Source organism: Urocampus carinirostris, chromosome 12, assembly GCF_059441175.1.
Source record: "Urocampus carinirostris isolate Australia breed hairy pipefish chromosome 12, RoL_Ucar_1.0, whole genome shotgun sequence".
Taxonomy (NCBI): Eukaryota; Metazoa; Chordata; class Actinopteri; order Syngnathiformes; family Syngnathidae; genus Urocampus; species Urocampus carinirostris.
The window spans coordinates 10,036,537-10,059,647 of NC_142360.1; the positions used below are offsets into that span (position 1 = coordinate 10,036,537).

General features: G+C 39.3%; 1 protein-coding gene across 1 annotated transcript in view; it reads right to left on the reverse strand.

Moving 5' to 3' along the window:
- Positions 1-12,596: 12,596 nt before the first annotated feature.
- The window catches only part of tgfbr3 (transforming growth factor, beta receptor III), a 73,224-nt gene continuing 62,709 nt past the window's right edge, over positions 12,597-23,111 (reverse strand). Inside the window, exon 17 of the mRNA XM_088350055.1 lies at positions 12,597-15,262. Within this exon, the coding sequence (XP_088206181.1) occupies positions 15,123-15,262 (140 nt within the window). The 3' untranslated portion in view covers positions 12,597-15,122. The remainder of the gene's footprint in view (positions 15,263-23,111) is intronic.

A 23,111-nucleotide genomic window follows, 5' to 3' on the forward strand; every position in this document is an offset into this window, starting at 1 on the left:
CTGTCTCATTTATCAGCTGGTACAGTGGTTAAGTCTACTTGCTTGCCTGGGGGAGACTGGAGATCAAACATCAGTCAGTAAAAGTTCATAGGATAAACGCCTCATGAAATACCTGCCTACCCGACGTACAAGGGAACACAGTAATGACACCAGCTCACACATCACCCACCAGTGTCAGTTGCTAGGGAACCAGGGCATACTGATGACAAAAGGGCTACTGGAACAAAACACAGGTAAACAAGAACAGAAAATACAGAGTTGTTGGAATCTTACTATTATCACAATCCCCAGAAAGAGGGGCTACATGAAGGGGTTTTGGAACTATTGGATACTATATACAATCAAGACTAACAAAGAAACAACTGCTTGCTCAGTGTTCCGTGATGGAAATTGACCCTCACAACTAAAGGTTAATGAAATTCAACAACAGGAAGGGGATGCCAGTAGGACTGGTTATCAAGGAGATGTTTTCATCATCCCCAGAGATTGGTCACCAACTACCAACAGCCTCAACACAAGAGCCGCTGACCTGAGAATGAAGTTCCCGACCCTACTAGAAACCTGGAGCACCCAACAATTACTGAAACTGAGTATCAAAGTACCTTCAGAAGATCTACTAGTGGCTGTGAATGCTCCTCTGAAGACAATCCCCACAGTAACCAGCATCTGGTAACAACATAATCGTAACATATTAACAAGAGTAATAAGACCTTGTTATTTTAGTAATGTATCTCAAACTAATAGCCTTTTGCGCTAATTAGTAACAAAAAAGTAGCTCTCAGCTTCAAATAGGTTCATGACCGTTGAAATGCAGTGAACTCAAGATAATGACGCCACCCAAAATTTCTGGTGTGGGAATATTTTAGCGTTAGAATGTTAGCATGAGGGCGCTAGTCATGTACATAAGAATCATCGCGCAACAGAAGCCACATGCGGTCACTTAATGAGACTCTTCGACGGGGCTTCCATCCAATAAGTGCGCTGGAGGGAAGCATAGTGAGGTGGTGGCGGGGGTTGTGGGGTCTTTGCGGCTGGGGGGAACGCAGCTGGATCATACATTAGCAGGCGGACCCAAACAAAATGGAGTCAAACACGTCTGTCTTCTGTCAGATGGTCTGGAAAGTATCGTGGTCGCGGCTGTTCGAGGGGTCACAGTGCCTTCTGCCGTCTTTTGTCCGACGCTTATTTTTAGAGAGGCTAATCGTTTTTCTAACACGATTTCATACTCACCAACATTACCGCTTTGAAGACGACTGCTTTTCCCCCCTTAAAAGGATTATATGTTTGAATTCATCGCTTTTTCAAGTTGAAGCAATGAAAAATTTTGACTCACGACTCGTATTTTAAATTACTGTTGCTTTTGTTTTTATGCGGGTGATTGCAATAGATTTCTCTTCTGGTGAAAGATTGCCACTTCAAGTTTTAAACAAGCAAATGTTTTTTGTTTTTCTGTTTTTTAATATTCTGGAAATGGAATGTCATTTTTAATGTCAAATATGATGGCATGTATGCAGTTAGAATATCCTTTATTATGTGTATTCTTTATTATATAAACGTTTAAATAATTACTTTGTTTAGGTACACATTTTAGTCTTATTTTGTGTATTTATGGTTGTTTTGGTACACATTTTAGTCATTTTGGTTATTTTGGGATGCGTATGAACATGTAAAATCCATTATCTGTCACGGCTGCCATGGCGCCAAATTGGCCCCACCCGTGTGGCGCCAGCTGCGGCTCATTAACAGATTGGCTTTCCGTCTTTTTAAGCTCGGTGCGCTCTCTCTTACTTTGTCAGTCCGTCACACACCTCTGCTTCGTAAGACGTGGGTTCTGACTCGGTCCTGTTTTCCTGTTGGATTTTCCTGTCCGGTATTGTTCCCGTTTATTTTTTCCTGTTTTATATCGGTTTCCAGTTTCGTTTCTGTTCATTATTCTCTCCAGTTTTCATTCCCATCTAGTTTGTCCTGTTTATATTCGTTATCCTTTTTTATTATCTATCCTGTCTGTCCCGTCCTGTCCGGTATTGACCCCATCTGTCCGATATCAACTCGGGCACTCGGTATCGATCTCGTCGGCCTCTGGCTTCCTATGGCTGCCTCACGTGCATGATTCCCCATTTCCTGTAAAATAAAAGGCTTGTGTGAAAACGTCATGCGTTTGGGTCCTGATCCTGTTCTGGTTCATGACATTATCATTTTTTCATATGGTAAAATATATATATATATATACCTATATCGCAGGGCACACGGGGACCAGTGTTCCCTCCAAGCAATTGCGCACAGCTCGCACATTCTCCGCGCACAAGAAAATCTAGCCAGCGCACAAAAATGAGGGCTCAAAATTACTAATTAAGAAGCAACTTAAGTCAAAGTTACAGTGCATGAAAGTAAAAATACACCTGACGTTGTATCCTAAATGTGGTATTTTGAAGTCGAGTCGAAGTAGAACGAAGTTGAGTAAGGTTAGTACAGTTTGCGAGAACCGGCTTCTTCGGCTCAGCTCACTAAAAGGAACCGGCTCTTTCGGGTCCTAAACAGCTCTTCAAATTGTTTTTGCCTCTTTAATCCCAACATGACCAAATATTATGCAAAATTATGCACAAAATGACTTAAAAGAAGGGGGGAATAGAACAAAAAAGAAAAAAATACCAAAATGAAAAAGTAGTGAAAAGCTGAGAAAAAGGAAACGAAAGAAAGAGAAAAAAAGAAGGAAACATTTAGGAATAAAGCCAGAAAAAAAGAAAAGAAAGAAATGTAGGAAAAAAGTAAATAGAGAACAAAAGCAAAAAAGTAACAGCTCGGAAAAAATAAACACAATAAGATTTTTTTTTAAAGGAATTTAAAAAAGTTGAAAAAAAACACAGAAAAAAGAAGAAAAAGTTTGTGTTGCATTCAAATAATTTCCAATTATATCAAGTGAATCTTGTTGCCAACATTGTACTTCCACAAAAAATGTGATTAAGTACAGTTCTGAATCTTACAACCGACTAAATAAGCCCCCCAAAATGTTAATATTATGCGACAAAATAGATCAGGAAATAAAAAGAAATGGATATCTTGTGAAAGAATTGTAAGAACAAACGACGTTTGTAGGCCGTGCAACCTTTGCAATAGTACGTCAATTCATTCAAAAGAGAAAAATAATTTTGCATTGCCGGAAACTCAGCAAAATGAAACTTGATGTCAAGTTTTGGACATGTTTGATAATTAATTATCTTGCCACACTTGTGATTATGGTTGCTCACTGTTGTTTCAAGCGTTGCTCAACGACTTTGTGTGAACGCTCAGACCCGTGTAATATTAGAGGGAACATTGACGGGGACAGACAACTCACTCGCTCAGTCACACCTAGGGACAATTTGGACCGGCCAATTCACCTGAAATGCATGTCTTTGGAATGTGGGAGGAAAACGGAGTGCCCGGAGGAAACCCACGCAAGCACGGTGAGAACATACAAACTCCGCATAGTAAGGCCGGTAGCTGGATTTGAACCCACGCAGGAGGTTCCCACGACCTCAGAACTGTGCCGCACACGTGCTAACCATATATAGCTCATCTCATCTCATTAGCTGCACTGCTTATCCTCAGTAGGGTCGCGGGGGTGCTGGAGCCCATCCCAGCAATCATCGGGCAGTGGGCAGGGGACACCCTGAACTGATTGCCAGCCAATCGCAGGGCACACAGGGACAGACAACACGCTCGCTCATTCACACATAGGGACAATTTGGACCGGCCAATCCACCTGAAATGCATGTCTTTGGAATGTGGGAGGAAACTGGAGTGCCCGGAGGAAACGCACGCAAGCACATGAAATACCTAAGAAAAAATAAATAAATAAATATATATATATATATATATATATATATATATATAACAACAACAGTGACCAGATGACAAAGGTGCTGGATCTGAGTCAGATTTGGAGGTTTCCCCTGCTTACTGGTAACCATAAAAAAACGTATTATGTGGAGGAGCAAACCCCTACCCCTAAAAACAGCATGTCAAGGGATCCGTAAACGGTGAACCAAGGTAATAGTGTATCATATTTTGCTGTTATCAATGAAGAATAAAAGCAAAATTGTTTCACTCATCTCATTTTGTATTTGCCTAGGGGCCTTTGAGGGACAAAATTCACCTTGATTATACCCTAAATCAGGCATTTCCAAAGTCCCAGTTACGGCCTGTGATGAAGTTTTTACTGGCCTGTGGCTTGAGTCTTAAAATAATGATATGTGACCCGCCAGTAATGTTGGCCGCAGTATAAAATACATTCGAACAAAAAAAATAAAAAAAATCACCATTTCACCAGATAATTGCAGTAGTCTTTTGGCCACCTTTTCCTTGGCTGTCTGTGAGAAGTTTAGCTCACCCCATTTCGGACTTAGTGACTATAAATTAAAAAAGGAAAGTTGACTCTGCGGGCTACCACTTCCAGAACAATGGAAATTGGAGATTTTTTTTTCCACAGAAATCCGAAACAACCTTGTCCCCCAAATTTGCCAAAAGACTGTGGCTGTTTTCAAACAATATAAAGAGAAACTGCCAGACGAAACACGCTTATTTGAAAAAGCTTGCTGGAAAGGAACGCTCTGAAAAGGTGAAGCAACTGGAAGCTGTTTTAACGGCACAGCAACGCTTTTTCACAAGACCCAGCGTGTCAAATGAAAATGCTACAAAGGCGAGCTATCAGGACGCTGATCGCTAAGCACTGCAAGCTTTCACGGTCGGTGAAGACTGTTTAAAGAAAGCCTGGCTGAATAGTCGCCCCCCAGAAATTTTCAACTAACCAAATCCGGCCCGCTTTCTGAAAAGTTTGAACAACCCTGCTCTAAAACATTTGCGAATGTTGGGAGTTCAGATATCCAAGAAGGGGTAGAAGTGTGGCTGTTTCTGAGACGGAAAGACGAGAGTTTAAGTGGGCCGCGGTTGTCGTGGCAACGGTCTTGAGAGGCTCAGCCATGCCCCTCTTGGGACGAGGGGTGAGGACGAGGTGAGGAGTTGGACATCTTGGATTTTTCAAAAACAAAAAAATTGGAGCCTGATGTTTCTCTTTTGCAGGCACAAAATCGGCATGTGGAAAAACCGTTCTTGTTGTCCTTGACGACGGGAAACCAGTGAGACCGTTTTCTCAAGTTTTGTCGGCCATTGCGCTGCCAGATGTGAGCGAGTGGCGTCCTTGTCGGCGTGATGAGCAAAGCAGAGTTTTCCAGGAGCGTATCTTCGCATAGATAACGTCCAGAACAGACTCGACCGCTTACAAATGTTTATATACGCGTATACGTTTACGACAAGCATCTTGTAAAAACCGCAAAGTTGTTTTTATAATGAAAAGGGGGGACGTGCCTAAAAAAACTTCAGGGTACTTTTCCGGGAAAACGCATAGCAAATCCAATAAAAAGATCAAACATGTTCAAAATATTAAAAGAAAAATGGAGTGCACCTACCGTGCACTTTATCTACAGCATATATTTAGGTAAAAATCATCTCTTGGGTGAGGGTTTCTGAATAGATCTCGAAAATACATTAAAGGACACCACAATTTGGTCCAAAAGACGTCTTAAAGATGTTAAAAGGACAACCTTGGGCCATGTAAATACAAAAACCATTACTTTTTACTAAATGTTGTCAACATTGATGGGTTGAACAAACCTGACCTGATTCTCGATTTATAATTAACTACTAAATCTTGTAGTCTATAATGGATCAGACCAAATTAAGCCCAAATCTAACATCCAAAAGATGTCTAGTACTTAGTGGGGAGTCCCAGCGTTACATTTACAGACTCTGCCCTACACCGGAATAAAAAAAAGGTAGAAGAAAAGAAAGCAAAAAAGGAAAATCGAGAAAAAGAAAAGAAAGAAAGAAAAGGAAATAAAGCTAAAAACGACAAAAACGAAAAAAATATATGCAATTTTATCCATTTTTCTTTTAATTTTACTTTTCATTTTTTCTTGAGTTTTACTTTTTATCATTCATTTTTTCTTTTCTTTCTTATTTTTGTATTTCTCTTTTCAGAAGCAATAAAGTACGGTTTGGCCACTTTGGGTCTCTTTATTTTGTCTTCCGCTGTGCTCGTTTTAAGTGGCATGACAGAATACAGTGACATCTAGTGGGAAAATAATACACACTGTCCCTTTAACTTTCATATTAAGGCAGGGGGCCTCAAATTATCATCTTGGGGGCCACAATTGGCCCAGCAAGTTTAAGACTCCCGTACTTGGATGTACGAGCGCAGGTAGAAGAAAGGAAGAAAGCTGTTTGCGCTTCTCTTTTTAAAGTGATGATGACACAGTCCCTGGAGGGGGTCCTGTGATAAGTAAGGTTCTTTTGATGCTTTTCAAAAGAAAGTTCTCCAATTGTGTGATTATAATCTCACAATAACAATAATTCTTGATAATCGGCAAAATTTAATGCGGACAAACAATGAAATGAATCTTCTATTATGAAACATGACCTATATGCAAATCATCAATCTTTTGATTACATACGAACACTTTGTGTTTCAAACCTTTACTATACAGCTGGAAAGTCTGATCACTTCCTGTGAATGATTGTCAGTCTTTTGAGACGTTGGCAGAGTCACTGGTTGGAAAAAGGTTAGGAGAAATGGTTTTGTGGCAGTGGAGTTCCTCTACAGAGTACTGTAACACGTTATACATAAATCTTTGAGACTCAACTGTCACTCCAATACAGTGCGTTATACTGCTAATTTTTTATCTTTATAATGTAGCATAGCTTTACTCATATATTACTGTTTTTTATTCTGTTTTGTAAGTATGTTGAAGTTTTCTTTAGTTTAAACTTCTATTCTTGCCCTGTGGTTTTGTTTTTGTCTACATAATGTAGAGAGATAGATAGATAGATACTTTATTCATCTCCGTAGGGAAATTCACACTTCCAGTAGTCTACCCCGTTGTTTATTAACAGATTAGCATGATGCCCTAGGGGTGCTTGTAGCGGAGTGGATGACGTCACGCCAGTCCAAAAGTTCGACATCCCTGCGGCAGATGGAAATCTTTTCTTTGTGAAAATCCAGGGATACACCACCTCGTGTTAGCAAGTCCGCCTCCTCTCCGATTCCCCCCGGCTTTCTTGTCTCTGTATAGCGGCGTTGAAGCCGGATAGCTCCGGGTAGCTCCGGATGGCTACACGTTAGCGTCCGGAATGCGAAACGTGAGCCACGTTTCCGCAAAACACAGCAACTGCGCTCCCTGTGCGCTTCGATGTTTTCCACCAGCACTCGATGATCTTATTTGGTCGTGAGTTCGCATTTACCATGATTACGGATGGTACCGAAGACTTATAACGTCGCTAGCCGCTTCGCTAGCTCCGGCTCTTCTTCCACGATAGGCCCCTTCATGTAGCATTAGCAGTAGTTATATACAGTGTTGGGAATAGCACAGTTATAAATAAAGCCGTTTTCGTAACGGCATTATTTAACCAAAAAAGCTGGTTCTCTAAAAAGAGTCAGAATTCCCATCACTACAACGGGCCATACGAGTTAGATTTAATTGATCAAATTCACTTTATATATTTTACTGTTTATTGTTATTTTATTATATTGCTTACTTTTTATTTTTGTTGCTGGTAAGGCGCAATAAATATAATAAGGTTCTATAACACTACCTGTCTGATGTTCTTTATTCAATTGACTAAAATAGTGTTCGGAAAATTTCAAATTCTTCGACATACAACTTATTTTAAAAATAAAGGGAATAGTAACTTTCCCTGGTAACTAGTTACTATTACTATAGAAGCAAGTCAGCTACTAACTCAGTTACTTTTTGGAAGAAGTAGTGAGTAACTAGAACTAGTAACTCTTTTAAAGTAACGTGCCTGACATTGGTTATATATGATATAACAGGTTTTTTTCCTCTTTCTATTGACGTTTTATTGCTTTCACCTCTATTCTTGTCCTGGTGTTTTGTTTTTCTCTCTATAATGTAGCACTACTTGCCGTTCCGTTTGTGTTGATGTCTTCTGCAGCTTCGCTTTCAAGCAACACGCTGTGACTTTGGTGTTTTTTGCGCTGCCATTCCAGTTGAGAAACACTCACCTCTCAGAGGTTCCTCAGGGCAGGTTATAAATCCCACATGTGTTTTTGTGGATGACGAAGCTGCCCGATCAGCTGCTGCCCGCAGGCGACCAATCGGAGAATGTTTTTTTGCTGGAACTGCAAGGCCACATCTGGATGCGTTTAGGAGGAGTGAGCTTGGCCTCTCGTTTTTGGTTTGCTGCACTCGACTGCTGGCGTGGAAAAACATAACCTAATGAAGTCTTGGCCCGCTCCCGTGACTCGTGCTTGCTGCCTGGCTATGTTTTTTTTTTTTAATACGTACTCCTGTGGAAAAGTTAAATGCGAACAGCCAGGCATTTTGTAGGTTTGTTGACACATTTTTTTGCAAACCCTGTGTCATAATTGGAATTTGATTATATAATAGTTCCTTTAAATAACGGTAACTAAGCTACTGGTCACCTGTTCACCAAAACAAACTTAAGTCCAAAAGGAAAAGTGTGATTTTTAAGATGGATTGGCTAAGTAACAAAACCTATATACAAAAAAACATTATTAAACATAAAACTAATCAGTGTATCAATACTGCATCATGAGCGGAACTATAAATATACATTATCAACTCTTTATTGATAAAGTTCCATTTGAGCCAGTAACAAGACATTGAAGTTGTCTTTCTTTTATAAAGTGTATTGATTTCGAATTATTATCCTACACACTACCATTGACCAAGGACGAAATTGGCATGAACCTATTGACTGTCAGTAACGTCTATCGCCGTCTATAGTCACGAATATGGATGTGTTGGGAACACACTCGGAGTAGTGCAGAAGCACAATGCAGAAACAAAGATTAGAAGTATCAACTGTGGTCCTTTATTCGAGAAAAAATAGGCAGTGAGGCAACACATCCAGAATGCCAGAGGCAACAATCACTCCCAAAAGGAGGGCACAATTTGGTTATCCATTAGACCAAAACAGCAAAGGCCATAGTGATCTGGAAGGTCATGCAAGGGTTTGTTATGCTGAAATAACAAAGAACTTGGACGAGAATGATTGGGATATGACGAGAATTACATCAAACTATCACAGAACCAAAGAAAGAACTGTGGCGTGGACATTGTAACCCAGAAGTGAGTAACAAAATAAGGTACAGGCCAGCACGAGTGAGAGAGAGAGAGAGCAAGTGAGTGGGAGAGAGAGAGAAAGAGCGAGCTAGAGAAAGGGGAAGAGAGAGAGACAGGGAGCGAGAGGGAGTGAGATATAAAAAGAGAAATAGAGCAAGAGAGGGAGAGACAGGGAGAGAGTGAGCGAGCGAGTAAGTAAGAGATAGAGAATGAGCGAGGGAGGGAGAGAGAGTGAGAGCGGGCAAGAGAAAGAGAGAAAGAGAGAGAGAGAGGAAAAAAGCAACTGATAGAGAGAGAGAGAGAGAGAGAGAAAATCAAGGGAAAGAGCCAGAAAAAGTGAGAGGGCAAGAGAGAGAGCAAAAGAAAGTGAGAGAACGAGAGAGAGGGAGAGAGCAAGAGAGCGAGACAGAGAGGGAAAGGGAGAGAGAGGTAGAGAGACTGATTAAACAAATACTCTCAAATGTGTCAGCAGGATTCAGGATAAAAAAAAACAAACGAAAAACTCCATCAGCTCCATGCGGTCTCCAGCTTATTAAGAGCTTGGAACAGGCCAAGCTGCGAAGACGTCATTTTAACAGATCAATGTTCTTAAGCATACGTTACCTAATGCCAACCCAACTCCTACCCTCTAAATCTTCATCTTTGCGAATGCCCCACCCTAAAATAACACCAGAGCATACTTTGGCAATCACATCATTTTCGTTTGTTGTACATTTTACTTACTGCATCCAAATTTCCAGTTGCGTTTACCTCTATTTAATTTATTGGATGCATACATTTCATTCACAAATGTCCTCATAGAGTAAATACAAATCCAAAAGTCCTGATTTGTCAATCAGATCTATTGGTTGGGCTAGTGACGTGAAGGTAAGTTCTGGTCTGGTGAGGCACAGCCATATTTGCATATAAACGAACCTATTTCTTATTGATCATTTCATTGACTAAACAAATATGTGTGGGTGCTTAGCGTGCATCCACAGGTCCAGGGTTCAAGTCCAGCTACTGCAACCTCCCGGGTGGAGTTTGCATGTTCTCCGCATGCTTGCGTGGATACCCTTCGCGCACTGCGGTTTCCTCCCATATTCCAAAAAACACGCAGTTCAGGTTAACTGACCGGTTCAAATTGTCCCTAGGGGTGAATGAGCGAGTACGTTGTCTCTGTGTGCCCTGCGACTGGCTGGCAACCAGTTCAGAGTGTCCCCTGCCCACTGCTCAAAGATGGCTGGGAACGGGCTCCACCCTAGTTAGGATAAGCGGTTTAGAAAATGGACAGATGGATGACTGTCCCAATTTATGAACTCTACGTGCTGCTCATTTTGAATCAAAGCGTCAATATACTGTATAGGCAATCTTCCATTATGCAAATAAGTCCATGCAAAGAGAAATAAATACTAGATGGCATGACTTATTTTTAACTTACTAATACTATCAGTAATTCTATTGTTTGAAGCTAAGGTTTGCGCCAAATCAGAATCCTTGGTAATGGTCATGCGATTGTCCTGTGCCATGAGGCGAACAAAGTGAGTGCATCATTCAGCATAGTAATACAGAACGTACAATTTATATGAATAATATCCCTAGTATACTGAGAAAATTCAATCATTTTAAAAATCTATCTATCTATCTATCTATCTATCTATCTATCTATCTATCTATCTATCTATCTATCTATCTAGCTAGCTAGCTAGCTAGCTAGCTAGCTAGCTAGCTAGCTAGCTAACCTCGAGAGGGGTGACTGACAGCAAGACAAACACATGCAAAAACAGAGAAAAGGGAAAAAGTACCAAAAACACACACACAAATCTTTTGGACCATGGCCAGCCCAAACAAGTTAAGCACCTCGACATCCAAGTTGGTCATGCTTTCGTCCTTCCAGAAGAAACAGGACACAAGAAACCTGCCATGTCACTCGGGTCAGGGTGACACAACACACTCTTCTGTTCAACAGCAGGGCCCGACAGCTTTCACTGGTTTACCCCTGCTGCATCATACAAGTGCCCTCCCCATCCCTTAGAACGTGTCCAAACATCCTGCTATCCTTTCATAACACCTCACCGCTCATTCCTATCACCAACAAGAGCTCTACATTCCACTATATTTAGACCTCTTTCCTGCAGTGCACTCATAACACCATCCATCCACATCAACCGCGGCCTTCCTCTTGGTCTCCTTCCATTCACTTCTGCTCTGCAGATCCTTTTCAACATTCGCTCCTGATCCATCCTCTCCATGTGTCCAAACCAACCGAGTACGCTCTTATCCACACGCTTGCTCAGTTCCACTACTACTCCAGTTCTGTCTCTCACAATTTTCATTTCTTAATCTATCCAGTCTTATCACTCAAATCTGCGTTCAGGCTCTAGGTCTGCACCATACAACACAGAAGGCACAATCACACTCTCATACAGTCCCCTCTTAACATCCATAATTATACTCTTGTTGCTCATCACTCTCCTCAGAGCACCCAAAACCTTGCTTCCTTGATTCACTCTGTGCAATACCTCACACTCCATTCCACCAACTGCAGCCACATCACAACCCATTTTTAAAATCACTATCGGAAATCGCAAAGTTAAATGAGAAAAAACTTTTCACACTTAATCAATGTAAGTATTTGATATATTTAAAATTTTATATTTCATGACGAAGGCATTACCTCTTACCCGACAGTACATCACTGGTTTAGGCGTAATTGCTACAAATGAGAGGTAATAATGGCAGAAAATCGTTAACAATATGATCCCTTTTTTCTCTTTCCTCTTTGGATATATAACTACGTCCATGCTGTGCAATATTTGTTTATGCATTTATCAATAAACACACATCATCCCCTATCATTTTGCTGTTTGCAAATTACAATTACACTCTGCGAAGGTTACGTGTCAAACTATGAAATCAGAGACCGATTGAATGGTAATAGTTGGAACCGCAAATCGTAGTGGAATGCTCTTCCCCCTGAGATCCGAATGTTCTTCCCCCTGAGATCCGATCTGCAACCTCAGTGGAAATGTTTAAATCTAAGCTTAAAACTCACTTCTTCTCTATAGCATACGGATAACCTAAACTTCTTATATGTAATAACTTGTGAAGCCCTTTGAGACTATTTGTGATTAAGGGCTATACAAATAAAAATGACTTGGCTTGACTTGACTCTAGAACATTATTAAGGTTCTGACTATGTAAGCTTAAGTGTACAAAAGCTGTTTTTGTGCCCCACCCCTTCTGTCGCGCTTATAATGATTATAATAATAGCAATAATACATTGTATTTCGAAGTGCCTTTCAGGACATCCAAGCTCGCTGTAGATATGAGTAGGACACAACAATAAACGAAGAGGAAAACAAGCAAGTAATAAAAAGCAAATCAAACACATTAGTTAAAAGGGGCAGTGCGTGAGGCATATGGTCAAGAATAGGTAAGTCTGAAGAGGTGAATTCTCCACACATTTCAATCAGATAGATTTGTTTCCGGAGATTTATTTTCAGGCTTGTAACAGTTTCTTACATGAAAATATAGAAATTCCAAAAAGATTCAAATGTTTTATACAATTTTCATCCGGTTACATTGAATAAAGACGTAATAACAAAACAAAAATCAATCCCTCATAAAATGCAACCATCAGAAATTCACAGTACTTTTGACATAGCATCATATAATTCCTCTGGCTAGGTATATTCCAAGATATCATTTTATACACAAATATTTATGTATCTGAACTCCTCTTTATACACGTTTACATACAAAAATTGTTTAAAGAATCGGAAAACATTCGGATAACTGATAACTTTTTTCCTTCCCGAAGCAATAATCTGACCAAACATTTTTGTACAAATAATACCCTGTAACAAATTTGCTACAGACGCTCCCCTACTTACGACCATTCGAGTTACGAAAAACGGTACATACGAAAAACATTTTATGTTAACAAATATGTTGAAAGATTTTCGGACATTGCTGTAAGTTAGATTTTGTATTGTGTGCACCTTTTTCCGAGTACAGGACATTACTGTAGTGCTTCTTTCCGCCGCTACTGGCGTGTGGTGCTGTGAGAGGTTACCCAGCATCCACCCCGAAGGAGAAATCCGGCTTCTACTTCCTAGTTCGTTTGTAAACACGCTGCACTTTGTCTCTAGTGTGCTAAGAATTTTGACATTTCTATTGTTAAATATCTCGTGCATCCATTCAATACAGTTGGTGTAAAGTGTAAAGAAAAGGCGAGCCGTTTCTTTTGAAATGAAAGTGGAATAGGAAAGCTTGATGCGGGTGAGAAAATGGTTGGATCGCTTTTTTTCGGCCAATTTTTACCACGGAGGAGGACCTCTTCCAAAAGTAAGTTAAACTGAAATGTATTTGTATCTTTATCGAGCATATTGTTTTATGAAATGTTTATTTTTTAGTACAAAACTATATAGGTTATGTATACAAACCTTAAACATACAAAATATAGCATTGAAGCAACTTACAGACAAATTCAACTTCTGAATGACCGTCCGAGACCTATCTCGTTCGTAAGTAGGGCAGCGTCTGTAATTCTACTGGTACAAATTAAATGAACCAAACCTTACTTAAAAAAAAACACACGCTTAAAATTGTTACTTTTTGTTACTTATCTTTCGTCTATTTGAGCTTATGGTCGATTAGACAAGGCAACCTCTGGCTGAATTAAGAAGAAAAAGTGGACTGGTGCATTTAGACGATTGTTCAATTTTTTTTTATGCCATTTACAAAAACTCTGTTCACAAAAATGGGATGTAACAGAAGTGAAATGCTACATCGCCAACAGAAGAGTTTCACGCTAAAACAATAAACGACTATTTACAACATTTACACACATTTACAGTACAGAACGTGTTTCATAAACTGCCGTTTTAGTCTTTTCCCCCCAGAACGAGGATTGGAACCACTGTTAAAAAAGTCTAGTTACCTTGGTTTGATTCCGCATTAAGGAAACAGATTGTCTGACAGGCTAGAGCTAATTAAACTAGCAACAATGCTAATAATCTAGGTGAGCTTTAGCAACCATTTTGGCTTTTTTTTAAGAAAGTGCAACAAAGAATAAGAATTTACCACGCCTAGCTGAAGCTGTTTGGTGTGAGCTAACGGGCTAACGTTGCTAATTAGTGAACTATGTGTACGTTTTATGTCATTCTTGGGGGGAAAAACTCCAAACAACATCAGATTATACGATTAAAACAGACAATAAAACGTAGCAAGATTATTTTCGTTTTAAAGCACTGTATCAAAGGCACTTGATTATAATGTAACAAATGAGGAATACAAAAAGGGTATATTCAACTGTTGTTTTCTCATCAGTATGTTTTCACATTTTTCATTCACATTGTTTGGCATATTCAAACATAAATTTACATTCAAAAGCGCTAACTTTCTTTACATACCAGTTAAAAAAAAACATTTTAAGACCAGTAGTGGTTCTTCCTTTCCGATTGCATCCTGCTGTACTGGATCATTTTGCAAGAAACTGGTGGAAATCTTTCCATGCGCGTTAAATGTGGGCTAGCTTTACAAAGGAGCTGCCCTCCTTTTTCTCATGTACTGCGTTCCGATTGGGGAATAATCAATGCAGAAATTTGTAGGGTAGTACAAATCTGTTACTCTATGTAACATACATTTTCAACAAATTTGATGCAGTTGCAAGAGAGAGAAACTCTTATTAGAAGCCTGTATTACAAATTAGCTTCTGCCAAATATCCCATTTGGTGAAATCCTAGATGGGAGATTGTCAAAGTCTGATTGCACCTTGAATTGCTCCACTTCCTGTTAGATTCTATCCTTGGTGTCAAATCCTATTTTAAAAATCATATTTTTGGACATGTAGCATAAACTTGGATAAGGCACTAGCGCCACACTGTTCACCATGGGGTCGGACCTTCCTGGGTTTCGATGCAACTTATCTTTGAGTCTTTTGGGCCCAGGCAGGGGTCGGACCTGGGGTCCTACCTGGCCCGGGTTGAATTCTTTCGGTTACGCCGTGCTGCTAGTTGAGCAGGGCGTACTTTGCGTGCTGCCCATGCTGTGGCCGGCGCTGCTATCCTCTGAGGCAGGCGGAAAATTTGGGACTTCCTTGGTCGTTTCTTCAGTTGCGGCCACCGTAGTCGTCCCGCCTGGAGGATGCAGAGGGAACACAACATTAATGGAAAGTTTTTACTTGTTAAACAAATACTTGAGAAGGTCAAGTGGGTATGGCCTTTGGTTTCAATGTATAAGGGTATTTAATAAATAAATCAATTAATTATGTTTTCTACTTAGCGGGTTTCGACTATTACGGAATCGTTTTGGAACACAACCCCTGCGACAAACGAGGTATTACTGTACCATGACTGTGCTAATTTACTTGAATATTTAGAGCAGGGGTCTCAGACTAATTCACTTTAGGACTGCCAGAGCTAGTTTCTGGGAGAACTTAGGCCAAATCGCGTTTTCCACAAGAAAAGCTCTGAAGAAAACATTCCACTGTTGTTATATAAAGGATACATATATTATATATATTTTATATATATATATATGCCCTGCGATTGGCCTGCAACCAGTACAGGGTGTCCCCTGCCCACTGCCCGATGATTGCTGGGATGGGCTCCAGCACCCCCGCGACCCTACTGAGGATCAGCGGTGAAGCTGATGAGATGAGAGATAAGATATATATATATATATATATATATATATATATATATATATATATATATATATATATATATATATATATATATATATATATATATATATATATATATATATAAGCTAACAAACCGGACAATACTGTTTACAAAAGTAGTTATTTTATTTAGGCATATACTATAACTTTAGTAAAGGCTCGTCTTAGCCTTAGCAGGTTAGCAATCAATTTAGACGCAAGAATAAAATAAACAAACCCTGTCCTAAAAATTAGGCAGATATAAATTCATTCACTACATTACACTTTGATGTAAGCCCACTTTAAAAAAAAAAGTTCTTAAGGGAAACTGTGTAATATTTGACCACTAGATGTCGCTGTATTGTGTGTAATGCAACCTAAAACGAGTGGTACAAAGCACAAGGAAGAGAACAAACAATGGACACTCAGTGACTAAAGCGTATAATTTTTCTTCTCATTTTTTTGTGCGCAAGGTTTTGACTAAGACGCTCCCTAACATACAACCATTCGACTCCGGTAAAATGGTAGATACGAACATTTTTTCCGGGATGTCGAAAAATATCCGGACATTGCTTTAAATTTGATTTTGTATTGTGTACAGGCCATTACTGTATTGCTTCTTTCTGCCACTACTGGCATGTCGTGGTGCTGTGAGAGGTCACCCAGCATCCACCCCGAAGAAGAAATACGGCTTCTACTTCCTAGTTCGTATGTAAACACACTGCACTTTGTCTCTAGTGCGCTAAGAACTTTGACGTTTTTATTGTTCAATATCTCGTGCAGCACGGCGGCGCAGTGGTTAGCGCGTGTGCGGCACAGTTCTAAGATCTTGGGAACCTCCTGTGTGGGTTCAAATCCAGCTACCGGACTTCCTGTGCGGAGTTTGTATGTTCTCCTCGTGCTTGCGTGGGTTTCCTCCGGGCACTCCGGTTTCCTCCCACATTCCAAAGACATGCATTTCAGGTGGATTGGCCGGTCCAAATTGTCCCTAGGTGTGAATGAGCGAGCGAGTTGTCTGTCCCTGTGTGCCCTGCGATTGGCTGGCAACCAGTTCAGGATGTCCCCTGCCCATTGCCCGATGATTGCTGGGATGGGCTCCAGCACCCCCGCGACCCTACTGAGGATAAGCGGTGCAGCTAATGAGATGAGATGAAATCTCGTGCATCCATTCAATATAGTTGAAACGAGTGTGGAATAAGAAAGCTTGATGCGGTTGAGAAAATGGTTGGATAGCTTTTTTCCCGGCCACTTTTAACCACGGAGGAAGAAGTCGCCTAACTCTTGAAGCTCATCTTCAAAAAGTAAGTTAAACTTAACTTTATTCATCTTTATAGAGCATATTATTTTATAAAATGTTTATTTTATGGTACAAAACAATACAGTTTACTTATACAAGCCTTAAACATATTTTTATAAACTTTAAACATACAAAATATAGCACTGATGCAACTTACGAACAAATTCAACTTATGAACGATTATCGTTCGTAAGTAGGGGAGCGTCTGTATTGGAGGTACTTGTAGAGCAAGATGGCGATAAATCATGTCAGTTCTCTCAGGTGAGCCTCATTTTATGTAAAATAAATAGAAAATTAGGAAACATGATCAATTAAGCTTAACAAAAAGTGGCAGGGGATTACATTTGAAAAACTTGTGCCTTGACATTTTTAACGATAACAAGTGTGCCTCAGCTCAAAGTTTGAAAAACTCTAAACTAAAAGTTTTTGTGTACCACAGTTAGAATTAGCAATCAAGGTAGAAAAACTTAATTGTTCCTGTTCCACATTTAAGAAGTGAGCGTTGTCAACAATTCTAATTGCCGCAGTGATCAAAGCGGCGCTGCCACGAGCGGCTGCCTTTTCCAGCAGCTGCCCTATTGTTTTATTGTCTGTGCTCCTATCTTCGGTGTTTTTCTTCCCGTTTTGACAACTACACTATGGATTACTTCTATCCTATGGACATGGGTTTTAACGCACAAGAAATGCGTGTATTCAAGGAATTTCAACTCCTTGCCCTGAAGAATTCTCATGCCGGCGTGATGAAGGGGCCTATCGTGGAGGAAGAGCCGGAGCTAGCGAAGCGGCTAGCGGCGTTATAAGTCTTCGGTACCATCCGTAATCATGGTAAATGCGAACTCACGACCAAATAAGAACATCGAGTGCTGGTGGAAAACATCAAAGCGCACAGGGAGCGCAGTTGCTGTGTTTTGGGGAAACGTGGCTCACGTTTAGCATTCCGGACGCTAACGTGTAGCCACCCGGAGCAATCCGGCTTCAACGCCGCTAAACAGAGACACGAAAGCCGGGGGGAATCGGAGAGGAGGCGGACTTGCTAACATGAGGTGGTGTATCCCTGGATTTTCACAAAAAAAAGATTTCCATCTGCCGCAGGGATGTCGAATTTTTGGACTGGCGTGACGTCATCCACTTCGCTACAAGCACCCCTAGGGCATCATGTTCATCTGTTAATAAACAACGGGGTAGACTGCTGGAAGGTTGAATTTCCCTACGGGGATGAATAAAGTATCTATCTATCTATCTATCTATCTATCTATCTATCTATCTATCTATCTATCTATCTATCTATCTATCTATCTATCTATCTATCTATCTATCTATCTATCTATCTATCTATCTATCTATCTATCTATCTATCTATCTATCTATCTAAAGATTTCAAAGTGTTTTTCCTCAAACAGCGACCGACGTCATGTGTTGCAAGTCAGACGGCTAACATCAAATAGCGCCCATGCTAGGCCGCTAGCAAAGGTGAATGTTTGTGTGACATCACTGAACGTGTTTGGAAAGCAGGCCAGACAAAAAGTGTTAAGAATAAAAAATGGCGTAGAGCAAAGTGTCAAACATTGAGCGTATATTGAAGGCCTTTTATGGTGTCCAGCTGTGATGAGTAAAAAAAACAAAACAAAAAAAAGATGTCTAGCTCACTCGCTCAGTTTTGCTGCTTGAACGTTGAAAAAGCCGGCAGGACATTTTTAGACAAAATCAATATGGCCTTGTAAGGGCCTTCCATGCAGATGCATAAAAATCTTTGTCATCTTTTCAGCACCTGCACCATGTCCATGCTCACTATTATAAATTGCTGTATTTCCTGCACTAGGCGCACATGATTATAAGGCGCAGCCCCTAAAAATAGTCTTTTGTCATATATTTTCCATTCATAAGGCGCTACAGTAGGAACGTATAAAAATATATACTTTATTAACCCCTTAACGTTAACTGTTGAGAAGCAAATACATGTCTCAGACACGTACAGACACGGTGTCTGTACGGTGTCAGCAGTGACTAAAATTCGTCATTCCACATATCATTGGAAAGATGACCATTTAAAAATATACTCAGAAATATCACGATCAGTCTAAAACAAGATACCTGAAAAATGTAAAGCCGGGGTAGCATACCAAATACGTCGTCTTCTAGCCATTACAGCCGATGATAATACGCAACCATGGTCCCCTTACATCCGTGAGTGTAGCGAACCCAACTGCATAAAATATTTACATACTCCAAAACACGCGGTAAAGCCGACAATCTTAAAAACAAATCTGCCAAAAAGCATCTCTGCATTGATAGACGTTGCTTGCTGCTAGCTGTCTGTTTAGCCCATAATTCCCGTTTAGAAATAAACGGACAAAAAAACAACAAAAACCTAACTTGAGATTGTGATATTTTTCGGCCAATCGCAGCCTTTGTTTTATTCTGCTTGAGCCTATACGAGCCTGTAAATGCTAAAAAGGACCCGCCTCCTTTACCTCCAAAAACTTTAGCAATTAGTGACCGATTCAAATCATGATTGACATATATGTTAGGAGATGAAACGGCGGTATAAATATCCCAGCATGCACCCCGCATTTGTTCCGCTACAGGAGGGAATCGAGTCGGCGGCTGTTTGCCATAGTTGCCAGACCTGTTGCGACTCAATATTGATGCATATACAAGGCGCATGGTCAGCTTTTGAAAAATTGAAGGCGTGGAAAATACGTTAATCGTTCCTACCTAGGTGATAGCTTTTATTTTAAAAAAAGGCCCGTTGAGAAGACTGACACAATAATGGTGAAAGAACACAAGACAACAAACTTTTTATAAAACTTAATGTGAATCATGTGGCACGAAAAAGGCAGTGGACAAAAAAAGTAGTTGGATGTGGAGAACCAATCCTGAAATATGTAGAAATAGATGTATAAATGAATAAAAACCTCATACAAGTATTTGCCATAAGAATAAATGAACACATCAATAGAATAACAGGTAAATACAGACGCTCCCCTACTTACGACCATTCGACTTACGAAAATGGTAGATACGAACATTTTTTTCGAGATGTCGAAAAATATCCGGACATTGCTGTAAGTTGGATTTTGTATTGTGTGGACCACAAAGCATCCACCCCGAAGAAGAAATCTGTTTTCTCTTCCTAGTTCGTGTGTAAACATTCTATATTTTATCTCCAGCGTGCTAAGAACTTTGACATTTTTGTTGTTTAATTACTCGTGCGTCCATTCAATATGGTTGGTCTAAAGTGTAGAAAAGAGGCGAGCCGTTTCTTTTGAAATAAAAGTGGAATAAGAATTCTTGATGCGGTTGAGAAAATGGTCGGAATGCTTTTTTTCAGCCACTTTTTATTACGGAGGAGGACGTTGCCTAACTGTTGAAGCTCATCTTACAAAATTAAGTTGAACTTGACTTTATTTATCTTTATAGAGCATACCATTTTCTGAAATTTATATTTTTCAGTTTAAAAAAACATACTTGTATAACCCTTAAACAAACAAAATAAAGCACTGAAGCAACTTAAGAACTAATTCAACTTACGAACGATCGTCCGTAAGTAGAGCAGCGCCTGTAGCTGATTTATTTCTTAGTTCATTTATTTATATAGCATACATTTGTAGGTTTTCATTAACACATTTTTTCTACATATGGCAGGATTAGTCCTCCATAGTTGGCTATAAGGCAAGGCTACAGAATTTACTTAAGGAACGCCATATTTTATTGCATTTTTCCAACTGCACTTTTTCGCAGGGTAGTGGGACAGGACATAAACATTTAAGAGGGGGCACTCGAGGTTTACTCAGACAAGTAGTAGAAAACCACGTGACTCAGGCAAGTAGTGGAGCCGAAGCAAGTTGTTTGCTCGGCAGGAAAACACCATGTGAGCAACCAGAAGCATAAAAGTGCAAGATGGAACTGGACAGAAGTTGTGAGTTAAGGACTAGTAGGGAATTCTATCTTATCGTTTTGTTTTTAGTTAGTATATTTTTAAATGCCCAAAAGCCACAAGTGGTCCACAAATTGAAACAAATAACTAACTAGCCCTTATTGAGTTATTAAAGGGACACTGTGTAATATTTGACAATCAGATATGGCTGTATTGTGTAGTGCATGGGTCTCCAACCTTTTTCAAGCTGAGAGAAACTTTTGATTACTAATTAGGGCACCCATTTTGATATGACCTTCTAAAATAGCGACTTTGCTAGGTGACTTACTCAAAAGCTAAAAAGGTAGCTTGAAAGTTAGCCGGAAAGGTAAACAGGGAAAAAACTAACTTAAAAGTTAGATAGGAAGCTAAAAACTAAGCTAGATAGCTAGCTAGAAAGGAGGCCCAAATTTAGCTTGATAACTAACAAAAAAAAAGATAAAATGTTAGCTAGCTAGCTAGCATGCAAAAAAAAAATGTAAAAAGCTAGCTAGATAGCTTGTTAAAAAGTTAAAAAGGCAGGAATATCACGAACAAGAAAGCTATAAAGGTAGACAGATAGCAAGCTAAAAAGATAAAAAAAAAAACTTTTTCGCATAAAAATTGTGATTTAGTTCTTTGTATTTCCTGTAAAATAAATCAATAAAAAGATGAATAATACATTTCTTTAGTACACGAATAAATTATCATTCTACTCTCTTAATTATTTGCTTAAAAACAATTATCAATACTTGAATACATTGTTTGTCAATGGAGCCCATGAACTGGAATGTATTTATTTGAATTTCTAAAATAACAACTTGTTATTACTATGTTGTAACTATGTTATTACCAGGTTCATTATTAAAATTATGGTTAAATAGACTCAGTTCACCAATGAAAAAAAATAATTTTACTAGAGAATCACAATGACCCAGCACTGGTAAGCTATTTTGAGAACAGGTCTACAGGCACCTCAAACCGCCCTTAGGCACCACATTGGATACCCGTGGTCCAGTGAAACTGAAACCTATGAGTATTTGAAATATGTTATATGATAGTTCATTAATCTTTTCTTATTGTTCAAATCAATATTGTTTTCTTTAAATAAATCAAATTTTGTTTTTACCCCTAGGGGCGCAAAGAAATACACAATGTTTCTTTTAGAATATTTGTTATTTTTTCTGCATCAAAGCCTTAATTTCATAAAAAAAGCGGTGTCAAATGTTGAAAAAAGTATGAAAAAAATAAAATAAAAAATAAAGAACTACAAAATACAATACTAAAATCAGAGGGGCCAGCTTCTTTGTGCATCAAACAAAATTAATATTAGGGAGCGTAACAAATAGCCCACAGCCGTGTCGTGCCTTCATGCTCCTCCCACAACAATCTCTTTCAGTCTTTCTGACTCGATTTTGTTTGACAGGGGGACCACATCTCCTTTTTTTGTGATTTAATACGTTTTATTGCCTTTTTTGCTCATTAAAAACGTGTCCCAAGAATGATAGTGATAGAAGGAAAGGTATAAAATAGTCAAAAATGGGAAGGATAAGAAAAATGAAAAAGGTGTTCGAGTGTCTTCCATCGGAGTGCTGCTTAAAAGAACAGTGAATGGTTTAACCCCTTAACAATCCTGCAAAATTTGCCTAAAATCCCGATCCAAGACGTAGTCAAAGTACATTGAATGCTGTTCTTGAACCATTTGGAGAATACGGACGGTTTTGGCCTCTTTTGAAAGGTAACACACTGAAGTTTTGTCCAAAACTGAAATATTCACTGCAAGTGCTCCTAAAATTGAGTAATCTAAGTAAGAACACAAGGGCTTAATTGACATTGTGAAGACAGTTGAATGTTATAGGGTTAAAATTGTTTTATTTTGATCTTTTTTATTGGCATATTAATCTTTATTATGTATCCATTTAAATCATTTCCGTTGTTTAGTTACACTTTTCATTGATATTTTGGATACACATTTCTCTTGATATGTGGCTATTTTAAATCAGATTTAGGGGGTATGCTATATCTGCGAGTTTATACGGTACATAGTCCATAGAAGGAGTACTGTTCATAAATGTAGTTCCTGGCTATTTAGTTTCTATGTAAGTTTTTTTCTCATGTCATCAACACAGT